We start from the raw sequence: 14,821 nt of genomic DNA on the forward strand, positions 1-14,821 counted from the left end.
TTTCAACTCGAGGATATGAATTTTCAACAAAAAAGTTAATTTTTAACCAGACAGTTATATTATCAACAAAAGAGTTAAATGCTTGGTTTAAGAAAATAATTTTTACAAAAAAAAAGAACGCAACTTTTTATTTAAAATTATAAATCTTCAGTCAAAAAAAAATTAACTTAAATTCATGTCAGTTTCAACTTTCAACCAAAGCGTTGCATTTTTAAATGAAAGATATGAATTTTGAACAAAATACTTGAATCCTCATTTCAACATATTACTTTTCAACATGGCAGTTGCATTTTAAAACAAAAATAAGGACTTTTTAACCAAAAAATACGTATCTTCAGCGAAATCATAAATTTTTAAGCACATTGTTAAATTCTTGAGCCTTAGATATGAATTTTCTACAAACCAGTTAAATTATCAACCCGAAAATGTCAATTTTTAATTTAAACAGATTAATTTTTAGCCAGACTGTCGCATTGTTATCAAAAAATATGGATTTTCTTATTCGGCTCTATTAATTCCATTCGCAAAAAGAAACAGAAACGGGAGAAGTTTCCTGAAAATAAGGAGAAAAAATGTGCCCAGCAGTGATCAGCAACCCGAACTCCGGGGTGATCGGCACTGTTTGCCGACGTTTCATTGTTGTTCCCATGAGCATCTAGGGGTTATTCCTTTGACTTATTAATTCTTGTTAGCAAATTCAGAAGAAACCTTTGGTACAGGGATGTTATATCCGCAATAAACCGGGGACATGTTTGGTGGTTTTGTCATAAGCCCTTCCCAGTGAGCACAAAATTTGGCGACGTCTTTACGACTTCTTTACGACAACTTTACGATATCCTATGTCCATGTCGTTAAGGTGTCTTCACGATATCGTAAACACGTCGTATGATTTGACGATGTCTTTACGATATCGTAAAGAAACCGAAACGACACGGACATAGGATGTCGTAAAAATGTCGTAAAGATGTTGTAAAGACATCGTCTAATTTTGTGTCCATTGGTTTCGGTTCGATTCCAAAGGAATATATATATAGGGCATTCCACACAATATTTGCTATAAAAAATATTTTTACACATAAAATATTTTTTTATTGTTTAACACTCAAAAATATTTGAAAGTAATACCACATCAAGATAAACGTTTAGTCCACTCTTTAAAATAATTATAAAATATATGAAACGTTAGATAAAGATTAATGAAAAGTTGGGTTAAACGCGGTCGAGGTATCGGTAGAAAATATAAGAGGGTTTACAGGAAACTCACGAGGGAATCACTAATGCTCGAGAAACTTTAACTACCGGTTTGGTAAACCGTAAGCTTTTGTGAATAAAAAAAAACTTATATGCAATTAACAGCATACAACCTATATATACACTATTAAAAGTCCAAAACGCTGGCGACGGGTTTTGAACCACCTAACCCACGTTTAACGCGTTCTATCGTCTACGACGTAAGCCTCACGGCTAACCTAACGGTTGGGACACCGGAAAAAAATCTCGACTATAAGAAGTACGAGTACGTCAGGGCTGTGCAAACAAAATCTGGGGACCGTTTCAGCAAAATTATTTATTGTAGCATTTAATTGATGAGCGGGCTTTTAAATTTCTGAGAAGTAAATAAAAGCACTGGATAATTTTTTATTAAAAATTTGTTAACCTTGAAACCCTGAATTATTTCATTTAAAATATTTTAAATGTTTCTGTCGTCTACTTTTTAAAATCGTTTTAATGTAAAACATTCAAGCATTTTATGAAATTTATCCCTTTAACTAAACAAAAATTACCAAAAATGTTAGTCATCCTGAAATTAGGGACAATTGGCCTATTTTCACCATTTAGCCAATCGTTCTGAAAAAATGCTACTAGTGCAATTATATTTTATAAAATATAGCGGTTTTCAGTCCTCGAGCCTCGCACTATTTCTCAAACTCATCATCTTTAAACTTTTATTTTAATATGATAGAAAACACTAATTCCTGTTAATCAATTTATACAGTACTAATCATGGAATAATCTTCGTTCCTGTTGCAGAAGGAAATTAACCCTCGATTCATAATTAACAAATCTGTTTGGCATTTTCCTAGATTTCAAAATTTTAAACCTTATGTAAATATAATAATGTTTGTACATTGTACAATTGTACAAACCTGTATTTAAAACATCAGGTTCTTTCTATCAAGGAGTGGATTAGGTGGAGAAAATATCAGAGCTTCCTTAATTATTCTTTCCAAATAATCCAATTGTGATCAATATTCATATTTCACAGGAGTCTCCTCTGGATCTTCAGCTTCATAAATATTATAAAGCTCCTTATATTCTTTATTCTATAAGTAAAAGTTGCATTTAATTTGTAACATTGAATTATTACTTTTTATTTAAGGGCTCTATGCAAATTAAAGTTTTTTGTCCAAAAAGGATTTTTTTGAAAATTGAAAACGCTTTTCGAATCCTCCAAAATATAAGTCAAATAATGAAATTCGATTATTGGGGCAATCATTTACGATATCATTTATATTTAGTGAATTTCACGTCATCTGAACACGGAAATATTCCTGCCGGAATGAACTTTTGCTCTAATATAGAATATATGATTTTTTGGCCGTGAAAAATATGCCAATAAATATTTTCCGAAAATTCTAAGAAAAGAGGGAGATATGGGACTTTTTGGACAGCTTAAAAGAAATTATATACATATCTTCATTTCTGATTGACTGATTTAACTTGTCGACATGTGAACTTACCTGTTTTGAAATACGTTAAATTTCTTTTTATTTGTGAAAACTGGGTGAAAAAAATAATAATGAAAAACTCGTTTCTAAACATGCACACACGTTAAACAGATAAGGATTCTCGGTTGACAGAATTATGGCCATACTGTTAAGTCAACAATACCAACTTAGTAAACGAAATTTAGATTCACTATCAAGGGAACCTAGGTTAACACAGATTATCATAGAGTGCATCACCATCGAGTACGCTGCTTTTCTTGTAGTTGTGACCACGTTTCCCCTGATGTGTATTTAGACCACCGAGGTGTCAGCTGCAGTAAGGGATCAGAAGCCAGTCCCTTCCGGCCGTGATCGGAGATCGGAGTCTGGAGCAGGACCGGTTAAACGAAGGGTGGGCTACAAGGAACTTGGATAGGACTTAGGTTCAAGAGTACACATTCCCAGCTATTTTGGGCCGCCTCTCCACACAGGATGCACTGGATAACTTTTATTCCCCCCTCTCAAACGAAACGGAAAGACTTCTAGTTGAATCAAGGAGCCGTCGCTGAAGGAGAAGTGCCTTTCAGCTGAAGCGAATATCGACAGGACAATCAAAGAAATATTAATAACCATATTGGCTTTGATGAAAGATGCTGCGGATGGACAAAAGAACTTTAATAGCGATATAAAAAGCGGTGTTCCCAAGTTGTAAGAAACAGCAGAGGTAATCCAGATTCCGACGGAATCGACGAGAAAAGTTGTAGCAAAGATTTTGAGCCTGGCGAAGAAACTGAGTCAAAGAAGTCTTAGTATACCGAAGCGCGTAATAAACAACAACAAAAGAACAGCCCTGAGTCCTGTGGAAAATCAAGATGCAACTCTGATAGGAAATAGGAAGAAGGATATCGCATCCCCTAGAAAGTGGGCGGAGGTCATTATGAATTAGCGAAAGAAGGAGGTTAAATAGCCGGAACAAAAAAAGCAAGCTGAAGGGCAAGCTAAGCAACGATCAAGAAAAAACAAGAAGTGTGCTAAACCAAAAGCGGAGACAGTGATAACCAAATACGCGGAAGAAAAAACTTATGCACAGGACTGTATTCATTTCACAAAACTCCTAAAAGGCGATCTGGGGGTAAATGGCATAGTCCAAAATATAGTGCAGAGAACTACTCTAGAGATCAGAGATCTGTACAGTTACACCACCATGGAATAGGTCGGAACAGCACTGAAACGGGAACTGCAGGAACTCACTCAATAACTAAGGGTCTACTTAAGCAAGCCGAATGGCAGAGACCAGTCTCTGGCGGTAGTAGATCTCAGAGTGCAAGCATCTAACGAGCTACTAAAACCAGAGCGCATCAAGATATGATGGGTGAACTACCGGATTAGAAGCAGATTCCAGGTGGCGAAACCAGACACGACTACCAGTGGATGACGACGGATTTGATGAAGGATTTGTTTGAGTTATAAGTAGGCGGACCATTTTGGTGAGCAATTGCCTCACCACAAATGAGTCGACCGAGGACTTCCAGGCTAAATTGGAAAGCGTTAGATTGGGGAGTGCGAAACTCGAACACTAGTGGGAACTGAATAATGGAGGTGATACAGATACAGACGGAAAATGGAACTCCTAAAGTGCATATTCGGTGACCGAAGAGGTGAAATGTGGCGAAGCTGAATGAGGAGAAGTTTGCAAGCGTGGTCAGCAGTAAGCAAAGAACAACAGTGAATACACGGAGATGCTCATAGATGGTAGAAGACTCTGGCATTGTTGTGGAGCAGACGGTGACTCTTATTCAACTGGCATAAGACGCTAGTATGGCTGGCTGGCCATGGTAAAGAAGGTGGATAAAAAACCCTGGGTCTTTGGTTATAGGACACTTATGCGATAGCTGGGAACCATTATAGCACCACTGTAAAGCGTGGGGGACACGATGAGAAAAATTGTAGACCACGCTCTTTTCAACAGCGGATGTGGAGCAAGATACAGATGAGGAGATCCCTACGGATATTCCATTCTTTGAGGTGGAAGAGCTTCGACAACCGGTCAGCTTCCTGCGGATCAAGAGGAAGCTGGGGCCAGATGTTATTCCATCAGAAGCTCTCAAGGCAGTGGAACGATAAAACCCGCAACTTTTACTGGCGATGTACAACAGCTACCTAAGAACCGGAAGTCCTACTAAGAAATGGAAGGAATAAAGACTAGTACTGACAAGTACAGTCAAGGGCGACCTAGGCTGTCCGTTATCTTACAGGCCTTTGTTCATGTTGGACACTGCTGGAGAGCTACTGGAAAACTCTTGAAACTTCGCGTGCTATCAACGTTCCAAGCGTCTCGAAATTTGTCAGGCTGACAGTATACATTCAGGAAGGGACGTAGCACCATAGAAGAAATTCAATGCATAGTGGAAACTGGTGTGTCAGCGGGACAGGAGAACCATTGCTCACGTCCAGTTGTGTTTTTGATGAGCTTAGATGTCAAGAACACCTTCAACGCGGCCAGGTGCAAGGACAGCATGAGCGCGCTTCGACACACGTTCAAGGGGTTGCATTAACTTCTCCGGATTGTAAGAAATTACCTAAAGGATAGAGTGTTATTATATGATACTAGCGATGGTCGACGAAGAAAAGTAATCTTGCATACGTCTTCTAAATACTACTGTCTCGGGTTAGACGAAGCCGGCTTTTTGATAAAATGTTTATATTTTGTTTATTAATGAAATTGGAGAGAACAATGGAGAAAATTGCAGTGACGCTCAGTGAAGCCGTGTGTAGATTCTCGCAGCACTCTCCATCGACCATCGTGAAACTTACCAGGCAGACTGCCTGGAGCGCATTGAATTGCTCGTAAATAATGACCCTTTCATTATTATAAGATGCAGACCAGTTACAGAAACTGAAATCAGGAATATATGGCTTGATTTAATTGCAATTAGCAGAATTAGTTTATTGGCATAATTTGAAGAAATTGAAAAAAAGATTCATGAAAATCGGTCAATACTTGTAGTAATAATGGAAACATTGAACTATATAGAAAAGTGTACCCTTCGCCGAAAACTTGACATCTACGCCCTCAATCTGAATAATGAGTATTCAATTAAAAAGCACTGATTAAGAAATCTTATTAGCTTCGAATAATAAGCCTTACTAAATTCATTATCAGGTTTCTAGTTAATCTTGTGAGGAAATCTTACTAATGCAGTTAGTAAACGACTTCGCTCGATACAAATTATCATTTTAATTTTGTACAGTTGAATTTCAAAAAATGAACATTGAGAGAAGATGAAGATGTGTATAGTTAATTGAAACAAAAAATGAGGTTAAACATGTGAGTGGTTAATACTTTATAAATACTTTATTATTCGGCCAAACATCTCAATTAATTTTAAGAGTTGTTTTAACATCCCTCTATGATTGAAGCAGCGAAATCACCATTTTCTTACCATCAAAATCCCACAAGATTTTGTTATTACACTGAGGGTTTAAACATCACTTTAAAATCAATGTAAGAAACATTTTCCAGCAGGAAAAGTTGTTGAATTCATTTGAGGAGTTTGTTTCGACACCCCTTAAATATTAAAGCAAGGAAATCGATATTTCTTAACAATAAAACGACAGTAGATTTTGCGATTGTATTATTGGGGTCGAAAATCAAGTCATCTCAGAATAGAAAGTGTTTAAATTCATTTTAAGGAATGTTTTACATCCCTCTAAGATTCATGAATTCAAGAAAGGAAATCGATATTTTCTAACTATAAAAATCACGCGAAATTTTTTCATTATACTATTCATTCAAAAATCACTTTAAAATCAATTTAAGAAATAGTCTTCAATTTATTTCAAGGTTTGTTTTAACATCCCTGAAATATTAATGAAAGCAAATAGATACTTCCTGACAACAAAAATCACGCGATATTTTTTCATTACAGTATTGGATCGGAAATCGCTTTAAAATCAATGTATTAGGATTTTTTAATTAAGTAAGGGACCGTACTTAAATTATGTGACAGCTGGAAGGGGGGAGGGGTCGTGAGAATTTGTTACGATTTTTTACGGAAAGCGAGGGCAATCCTTTATTCACGTACGTAATTTTTGGAAATTCGCAAATTAAACAAATAACTTGCAGTAATTGTGCAGAAATTTAATATGAATTTAAATTAACGCGTCAAAGAAACTTGGTGAGTTAAAAAAGAATTTAGCCAACAATTTTAACAAAATTTAGAAAATTTTATTGGTCAGGGAAAAGTCAGGGATTTAGAAAAAATCTTGCAAATAAAAGGGAATTACTATAAGTTTAAATAACTGTTAAGCAGAATAAATTTGCAATTTTACAATTTTAATTTAAAATATTTGTATTCTTAAATTAAAATTAAAATTATTTCTTGAAAAAAAGATCCTACTCCATCTTTACTCCATTGGGAATCGAACCACAAAACTTCTGATTTCCGGTCAGGTGCTTTTCGAATTAAGCTATTAGCTATTCTGCCTTCATGGTTTGGAGGGTTGATCTACTGTCGGTAAGGTACAATCTCTGATGATATAGCAGATAAATTTAAAAATTTGAAAATAATTACTTGTACCATTAACACCTAGCTAAAAATTGGCGTTATGTTCTTGAATTAAGAGTGCTCAACAATTTAGGTTAATTTTTATGATTCGTTCAGGACTTTTGCCGTTAAAAATTCGGATTTTTAGTTTTTAAATTTATTTTTTAGATGAAAGTTCATCTTGTTTGGTGGAAATTTTAACTACTTCACTTTATTGTTAAGAATTAATATTTTTAGGTGGAAAATTCAATTATTTTGTTGAAAACTTAATTCTGTTGTTGAAAATTCAAGTATTTTATTAGAATGTAAGCTTTTATGGTGCACGCCTTTTTTTCTTATAATTAAAATAAAGAAATTTACCAATTTTAAATTTGCATCTGAAATATTGATTTATTCAGTTTATAAAAGAGTCGACGTTAAAAATATTACAAGATAAAAATTATGGTATTAGAATGTTTATGGCCAAGGAAAATGAATAATTGGTGAAGGAAAAATAAGTGAATTTTTAGAATGAATTTTTCACTCTGCGAAGCATATATTATCTTAAATACAAAAAATTTCTATTAGTTTCTAGTCCCATATCTTATTACTTCTGGAAACCATGAAATACTTACAATAAAAGGGAAGGTGGGGACAGAGGTAGCAATAGTTTGTTAGGTTTCCTTACAGAGGAAGAGGGGTCTTGGAGACGGCCTATAATCCGTTAGGTAATTTAAGCACGGCCCCTACCCCTTTAATCTGAATAAGTTTACAAATAAATCAATCGAAATAACTACATCCTTATTCAATAGATGCAGCAAGATCGGCTACATCATTATTAAAACCAGTAGCTTTTTACAGAAAACGTGTCGATACTTTAGGATTAGGGGCAAACAAATGTAAAATCTCTGCTTTTGTGTTATTGGGATTCCCCGAAATTTTGTATTTAATAGCCAGTAAACAGTTATCATAATTATTTCTAAATTAATCAATCTTATTTATCTTTTTGCGTTCTTCGAAGTGAAAAAATTTTTCTGTGATGTACTTGGCTGTTTTCTAATTCGCAAAGTTACTATCCACTTTCTCGTGTTTTTGGCTTTTGCAATGATTATTATTTATAGTATTAAAAATGTTCAAAACTGGTTTGCATAATTAGCTGCTGTATCTTTTTTTCAAGATTTCATTGGTATAAAAAACTTATTTTTCGATTTTTTTGAGTTAACAGTGTTCTTTAAAAACAGATTGTGATTTCTTATATTCTTTATGTACCCACATCCCCCCTTCGAGCGTTATATTAAAAGAAAAAGTGAAAAGCAATAATGCAAGCCACATTTAGATCTTTAAGTATTTAATTCACTGATTAAATGACGACTGCAGAATACCTTTGAAGACTTACATATGATTAAAATGTGTACGCAAATTTCGGCATGATAAAAAATAAATTATTTGGAAGGTCTCAAAATAAAATATTTTTGTATACGATTGAAAATGAAAGAAATTTTCCGTTGCTATAGTCTAAACAAAATTATTTGCTATTCGCTTCTTCAATAATAAATTGACTTCGTTTTCGCCATTCGTCGGTGATATTCCTCTATCCACGCTCTGATAGAATAACGTTCAAAATTTCGAGCTTGTATAACACTAAATGGATCTTTGGGATTTTTTCCTCTCAAATCCAAATGATGTGCACCTTCGGGGATGATAATAGCTACTGCTGAAGAAGAAACGTTGGTCAGAACACCACCACTTGACCAGGGATCCAGCAAACCATTACTATAAAAATAATTTAAAAATATGTAGTTTTGAATAAAAATTTCGAATATAGTTATCAGAATCGATAAAAATAGACATAAAAACGTGAATAATTGATGTAATCTTTATAAAATCTTAGGTGCTGATTAATAACTACATCAGGCTAGTTTAAACACGTTTTCCATCCCACCCCTTCTTCGACACAGATCATCACACAATCTCACTTCACGGTGACGTCACAAACATAGACCCCACCCCCATTTTAGGTCAAAATTTTTTCTTCGATTTCATTTGACAAACTCCTAAAATAAAACACAACATATAATATTTTAAGAGTCTTCACAGCCTAAGATTCTAGCTCTTCAAACAGGGAAAATAAGGTGATTTTCATGAAAGCTAATGAAAACATTAGTTTAAATAAAATTAATTTAGATGTAACATATTGTACTGAAGAAATGGTTTATCTGGCCCAGCTAGACGTTTAGCTGGATTTCATCTTGTAAGAAAATATAGCTGTGTTTTCTAAATTTTCAGCTGTATTACCTAACTATATATTTAGCTGGTTTAGATAATTTTGCCATCTAGAAATTACCTAGTTAATTTATCTAGTAGGTGGCAGAAAGGAGGACGAGTAGAAAGGCATCAGGGAGATTGTAGATCACTTGACAGAAGAGAAAGTAGGAGAGCGTAGAAACGAAAAGAAGAAGGTAGCAGCTAGAGGAAGGGTAAGGGTACTGGAGGCGAGAATAGAAAGAAGAGAGAAAGCAGAAAGAAACAATAATATTGTGGTAAAAGTTTTGAAGTTAAGGAGCGCGAAAAAAGAGCGTAGGAAGGTTAGGGCAAGGTAGGTAAAGTTAGGCAGAAGGAAAAAGGGGGAATGAGGTGGCGATCGTGGACATGGAGGATTGGGAAGAAAAGTTGTGGCGGGTGACAGTGCTAGCAGGGAGAGAAGTGAAGGGAGAACGGCAAAGGTAGGGTAAAAAAATAAAAATCGATAAGATAATTTGGGTTTGAGACGAGGAGAAAGAGGTATTGAAGGTAATTGAGGTGGACTTGTTTCGTAGGAAGTAGGGAGGTGTGGATACATCATGGAGGGGAAGTAGTGAAGGTGCTGTGCTGGAATGTAGCAGGGGTAAAGAAAGAAAATGATCATTTCTGGAGGTATGTCCAGGAATTTTATATTTTGGGACTAGTAGAGACGTGAGAAGAGAGAATAAAATGGGAGAGAATAGAGTCAAGGCTTCCAGGGGGTATAGGTGGAGGCTCCAGGAGGCGGTTAGAGTAAAGACGAAAGCGAGGGCTATTGGGGGAATTATAACAGGGGTTAGGGATAGATTTAAGGAAGAAGTTTATGATGGGTGAGAGGGAGAGGGGGTGAAAATGAGGGCAGTGAATATAGGAGGGATGATGTGCAAGTTTGTGAAAGTATACAATATTGACGAGATGAAAGGATTAGGGAGAGGATAGCAGACTTGCTAGGCGAAAGCGAGAAGAGTATGGTGGTACTAGAACGGGACTTTAATAAGAGAATGGGAAGGGAAGAGGGCCTCAACAGGCAGGGAGAAAGTTTTAAAAGAAGATCGAAGGATAAGATGATAAATAAAGAGATGGAGATTCTAAGGGATAGGATGGAGGATAGAGGTTTGGCGGTGACGAATGGCATAGTAACAGAGGACGTAGACAGATAATACAGGTATGTGAGTAAGGTGGGGGTATCGATAATAAATATGCAAGGTTGGGAGGAGACAGAGAAATTCGCAGTCGATGAGAGGGTAGAATTAGACGACAATCAGCTATTAAGATTATGTATAAAAGTTGAGGGTGGCGGAAGGCAAAGTGGGATAGAAGGGTCGATAGGGAAGAGCGTGACCTGGATGAAGAAGGGAATAGATAAGTATCAGGAGCAATTTAGGAACGGTACGCTTTGAAGAAGAGTCGGCGGAAGAGATACGGGAGGATCTGAAAGGGAACGTGAATGTGTGTTTGCAATAGAAGGTATTTAGAAAGAAGAAGAAAGGAATTTTGAAGCCGCGGTGGCATAGGGAATGAAAAAGATGAAAAGAAATGTGGAAAGGAGATATAAGAAGTGGAAATAAAGAAATGAGAAAAGGGATGAATACGTAAAAATGAGACAGTATTTCAGGGTTGATGTGTAAAACGAAAAAACTCACGGAAAGAAGTTAGGTAAAAGCGCGGAATTGTGCCGCAAGCGTCGCGTATGCAGAGCGGCTCGACTGTACTGTTGGTCAGACTTTCGGATTGTTCAGTGTAATGGTTCTCCCAAATCAGTGGAACCATGCAACTAAATAGAAGTGGCGCTGTTATAACTGTGTGGTTAGCGCGAAAATGGTACGTGTTAGGTGAGCGGCTCTACCAAACTTTTCTCTGTGCAGGAAAAGGAAAAAGATCTGGAGGCGGGGTTGAGAAGTGTTATAATAGAAGGGGATGTGTGGAAGATAATAAATAGGTTTAGGAAACGTAGAGTGGGGATAAGTGAGATGATAGGGCGTGAGGAATGGAGAAAATTATTTGAAGAATTATTTCAGGGGTCAGATTCACAGAAGGATGATGAGGGGATTAGAAGGATGAGGGATCTAGATGGAGAGGAGCCAAATGACGAGAAGATAGAGAAGCAGATAAGAAAGCTAAAAAGATCTAAAGCAGCAAGGCTGGACGGGGTAGAGAAGGATGCGTGATTGTGTAGCAGATAAGAGGTAAGAGAGAGGCCGAAGGGGGTAGTTTAAAAAGTATAGAGAGGGAATGGATTCCCAAGAGGGTGGAGGGAGGGGTTGATCGTGCCTCTGTATAAAAAGGGGGATAAGGAGAGATAGGAACATTATAGAGGGATTACGCTAATGAATACGACGTACAAAGTATACGCGATAGTCTTGGGGTATAGGTTGCACAAGGATATCAAGCGGAAAGAAATATTACCAGAAACAAATGCGGAATTTAGGTAAAGAAGGAGTGCTATCGAAAATATTTACTTCCTGCAGAACGTGATGGATAGCGAAATAGCGAAAAAGGTTTCGAAAGTGTACGCGTTTTTTGTTGATCTCAAAAGAGCGTTGCCCTAGGTGGATAGGGGGAAAGATAGGGGAAAAGAAAGATAGACTAAGAGGATGTGATGGAATTTCGGAAGGTTTCTGGATGGATAGGGGGTGGAGACAAGAGTGTCGGCTTGGCCGAATGATTTTTGTGATTTTATTTACGGATATGGAAAGTAAGTTAGCGACCGGATTGTTAGGAAGAGTGAGCGTAGGAGTGATTATGAAATGGTCACTCGCATATGTAGATGGCAGAATGCTGCTAGCAAAAAGCGAGAAGGTTTTAAAGTAGATGATAAAAAGATTCAGAAGATACCTGCATAAGAATAGGTTAGAGTTGAATGTGGGCAAGTCCCAGACTATGGTGTTTAAGAAAGGAGGTGGAAGATATAAGGAGGGTGAGTGTAAGTGAAAGAGAAAGGCGGTACAGGAGGTGAATAAGTTTGTGCACCTGGGCTTCCTGTTTCGGAGGAATGGTGGAGTGGATGATCATATAAAAGAGAGTGTGAGAAGGGCAAATGTGGTGATGAGGCAGGTTTGGGGAATGGAAAAGAGTTTTTTTGACGATGATTCTTGAAAAAGAATTAAATTTTTTAAATCGCTAGTGATAAGTGTTTTATTTAAGGGAATGAAGTTGTGGGGGTGGAAGGAAAGTGAGGAGGTAAATAGGAAACAGGAGAGGTATGTAAAGAGGACACTGTGTTTGGCAATGAATACGCCTAATTATATTATAAGGAGGGATGAAGGAATAACGATTTTAGGGATTCTAACGGGAAGTCGAGTGTTTAATTATGTAGAGACATTTTTGGAAGAGGGGGGAAGTAACCTAGTTAGGAAGTCTTTGTGGGAGAAGGAGAACGGGAATAGGGGTTGGATAGTGGAGGTTGAAAGGGAAAGGTCTTTTTAGAGTGAATAGACTGCAGATGGATGAAGTGAAAAGAATGCACAAGGAACGGAGGTATATGAGCTGATTGAGAAAAACGGTATAGAGAAAGAGAGGGAGAGAGAGGGGGGCTGGGCAGGGAGAGTGAGAGAGGGGGACAGTAGGGGAGGATCGGATGAGATAGTCAAGACTTAACAAGAACTGTGCATGGATTATTCCAAGGGAGAGAGCGTGATATTTGTGTGAGAAAGGAGAGAAAGGAAGTCTATAGGTTAAATCGAGGATTAGCTGTGGGTGCATCGCGTATTTTAATAGGTTTTGGCTTTCTAGATAGAAGAGGATGTGTGAATTGTGTGTTGAGGGGGATGCGAAAGTGGAATACTGGTTGGAGGAGTGTGAGGATGTAGAAAGGAGAAGATTTTAAATAGGAGAGAAAGTAAATATCAGAAAAATGTAAATATTGCGAATAGTAGATAAGTATTAGGTATTAGCCGCGGAGACAGAGTTTGGCAATGCAAGGCAAACCGAAAAAGTAGACAGATGCGTGCGAGGCGAGGCGAGGCGAGGCGAGGAAGGCAAAGATACAGGAGGAGCGGCCTTACAGATAAGGTGTGGATTGATGTTAGTTTTCAAGAGTTAGTGGGAAGAAAATTCTGCACAAAAAATGGAAGTGTAAGCAAGTAAATTTTGTAAGGCCATCAGGCCCAAAAATGAACGTTTATTTATTAATTTTTTACGTGTGATGTCACATTCTGCGTTACCCCTCCCCGCAAGTCACAAGTCGTCACAAACCCTGTTACTCCCTTCCCGCTTGTCCCTGTGACATAATTTTGGAACAGTCTTTTAATTTATATTTATAACCTTATTGTTAGAGATAATAAGAGTTGAAAAATTTCTATATGCACTTAAAATGGAGGTCCTCGGCATTTTCATGATGAAGGTAGTGGCGAGACCGAGAGAAAAGCGATTCTTAGTCAAGCAAGCATGTTTACGTTTGGATTCCCCAGATTTAAGATCAAATCCACTGCAAGCCGTACCCAAAACCATTCTTATATCGGAAGTTGAGTGTCATACTGAAAATTCCTATATAGATTCCTATATAGGATCCTATATAGAAACCTACATAGGATTCTATATTGGAACCTACATAGGATCCTATATGTCTCACCTATAGGTGTCACCTATAGGAAACTAATATGCATAGGATCCTATATAGGTGCCTGCATAGGACACTCCCTAATAGGGTTCCTGTGGTACCTAGCTAATGGTACCACATGGTGCCTAACAGTACGTATGTCTCTAGGTGCTCCTGCACGGAGAAAAATGGATGTTCAAAAGTAAAATCTAGATGTTCTGGGTTAACATATTATATGTTTAACTATAGGACAACAATCTAGATGTTCGAAGTTAGCATCTGTAGATCTTAAAATGTGAAATGTTACCCCCTAACATTTAAAATGTTCTACTGAAAAATCCGAGATATTACATGTATGGTTATGTCAAATTACGTCTGTAAATATTTGAGGAGTTTACTTATTTATGGTCATTTAAGGAATTAATTGATAGCTTATTTGTGAATTTTAAATTAAACTTTAATGTTCGTACATGAACGAAAAATAGATAAGGGGTATAAATTTTCGACCAGATGATGCATTCAGTCAAGTTGAGGTTATATTCAATATTTCTAATTCAAAATAAAAACGGGGATGAATAATCGAAGAACGAATGATCTGTAATCTGAATTAAATATTCAATCTATTTTAAGTTACTTAAACTCAAATCTTATTTCAAAGGGGGAGGGTTGGTAAGGCCGGTTTTTGGCCTAATTTATTTTTGCACCAAAAAATCTGAAAAAATCATGGTAGTATCTTATAAGTATCCCGAGTCGATTGCACGCTAAACGGA

At 36.8% G+C, this 14,821-nt stretch overlaps 1 protein-coding gene across 1 annotated transcript in view; it reads right to left on the reverse strand.

Annotated features, from left to right (window-relative positions):
* Window positions 1-8,565: 8,565 nt before the first annotated feature.
* LOC117169438 (lysosomal Pro-X carboxypeptidase) overlaps window positions 8,566-14,821 on the reverse strand; it is a 15,247-nt gene continuing 8,991 nt past the window's right edge. Inside the window, exon 7 of the mRNA XM_033355813.1 lies at window positions 8,566-9,007. Coding sequence (XP_033211704.1) covers window positions 8,779-9,007 — 229 coding nt within the window. The 3' untranslated portion in view covers window positions 8,566-8,778. The remainder of the gene's footprint in view (window positions 9,008-14,821) is intronic.

This window comes from Belonocnema kinseyi, chromosome 3 (assembly GCF_010883055.1).
Source record: "Belonocnema kinseyi isolate 2016_QV_RU_SX_M_011 chromosome 3, B_treatae_v1, whole genome shotgun sequence".
In the NCBI taxonomy this organism is placed as follows: domain Eukaryota; kingdom Metazoa; phylum Arthropoda; class Insecta; order Hymenoptera; family Cynipidae; genus Belonocnema; species Belonocnema kinseyi.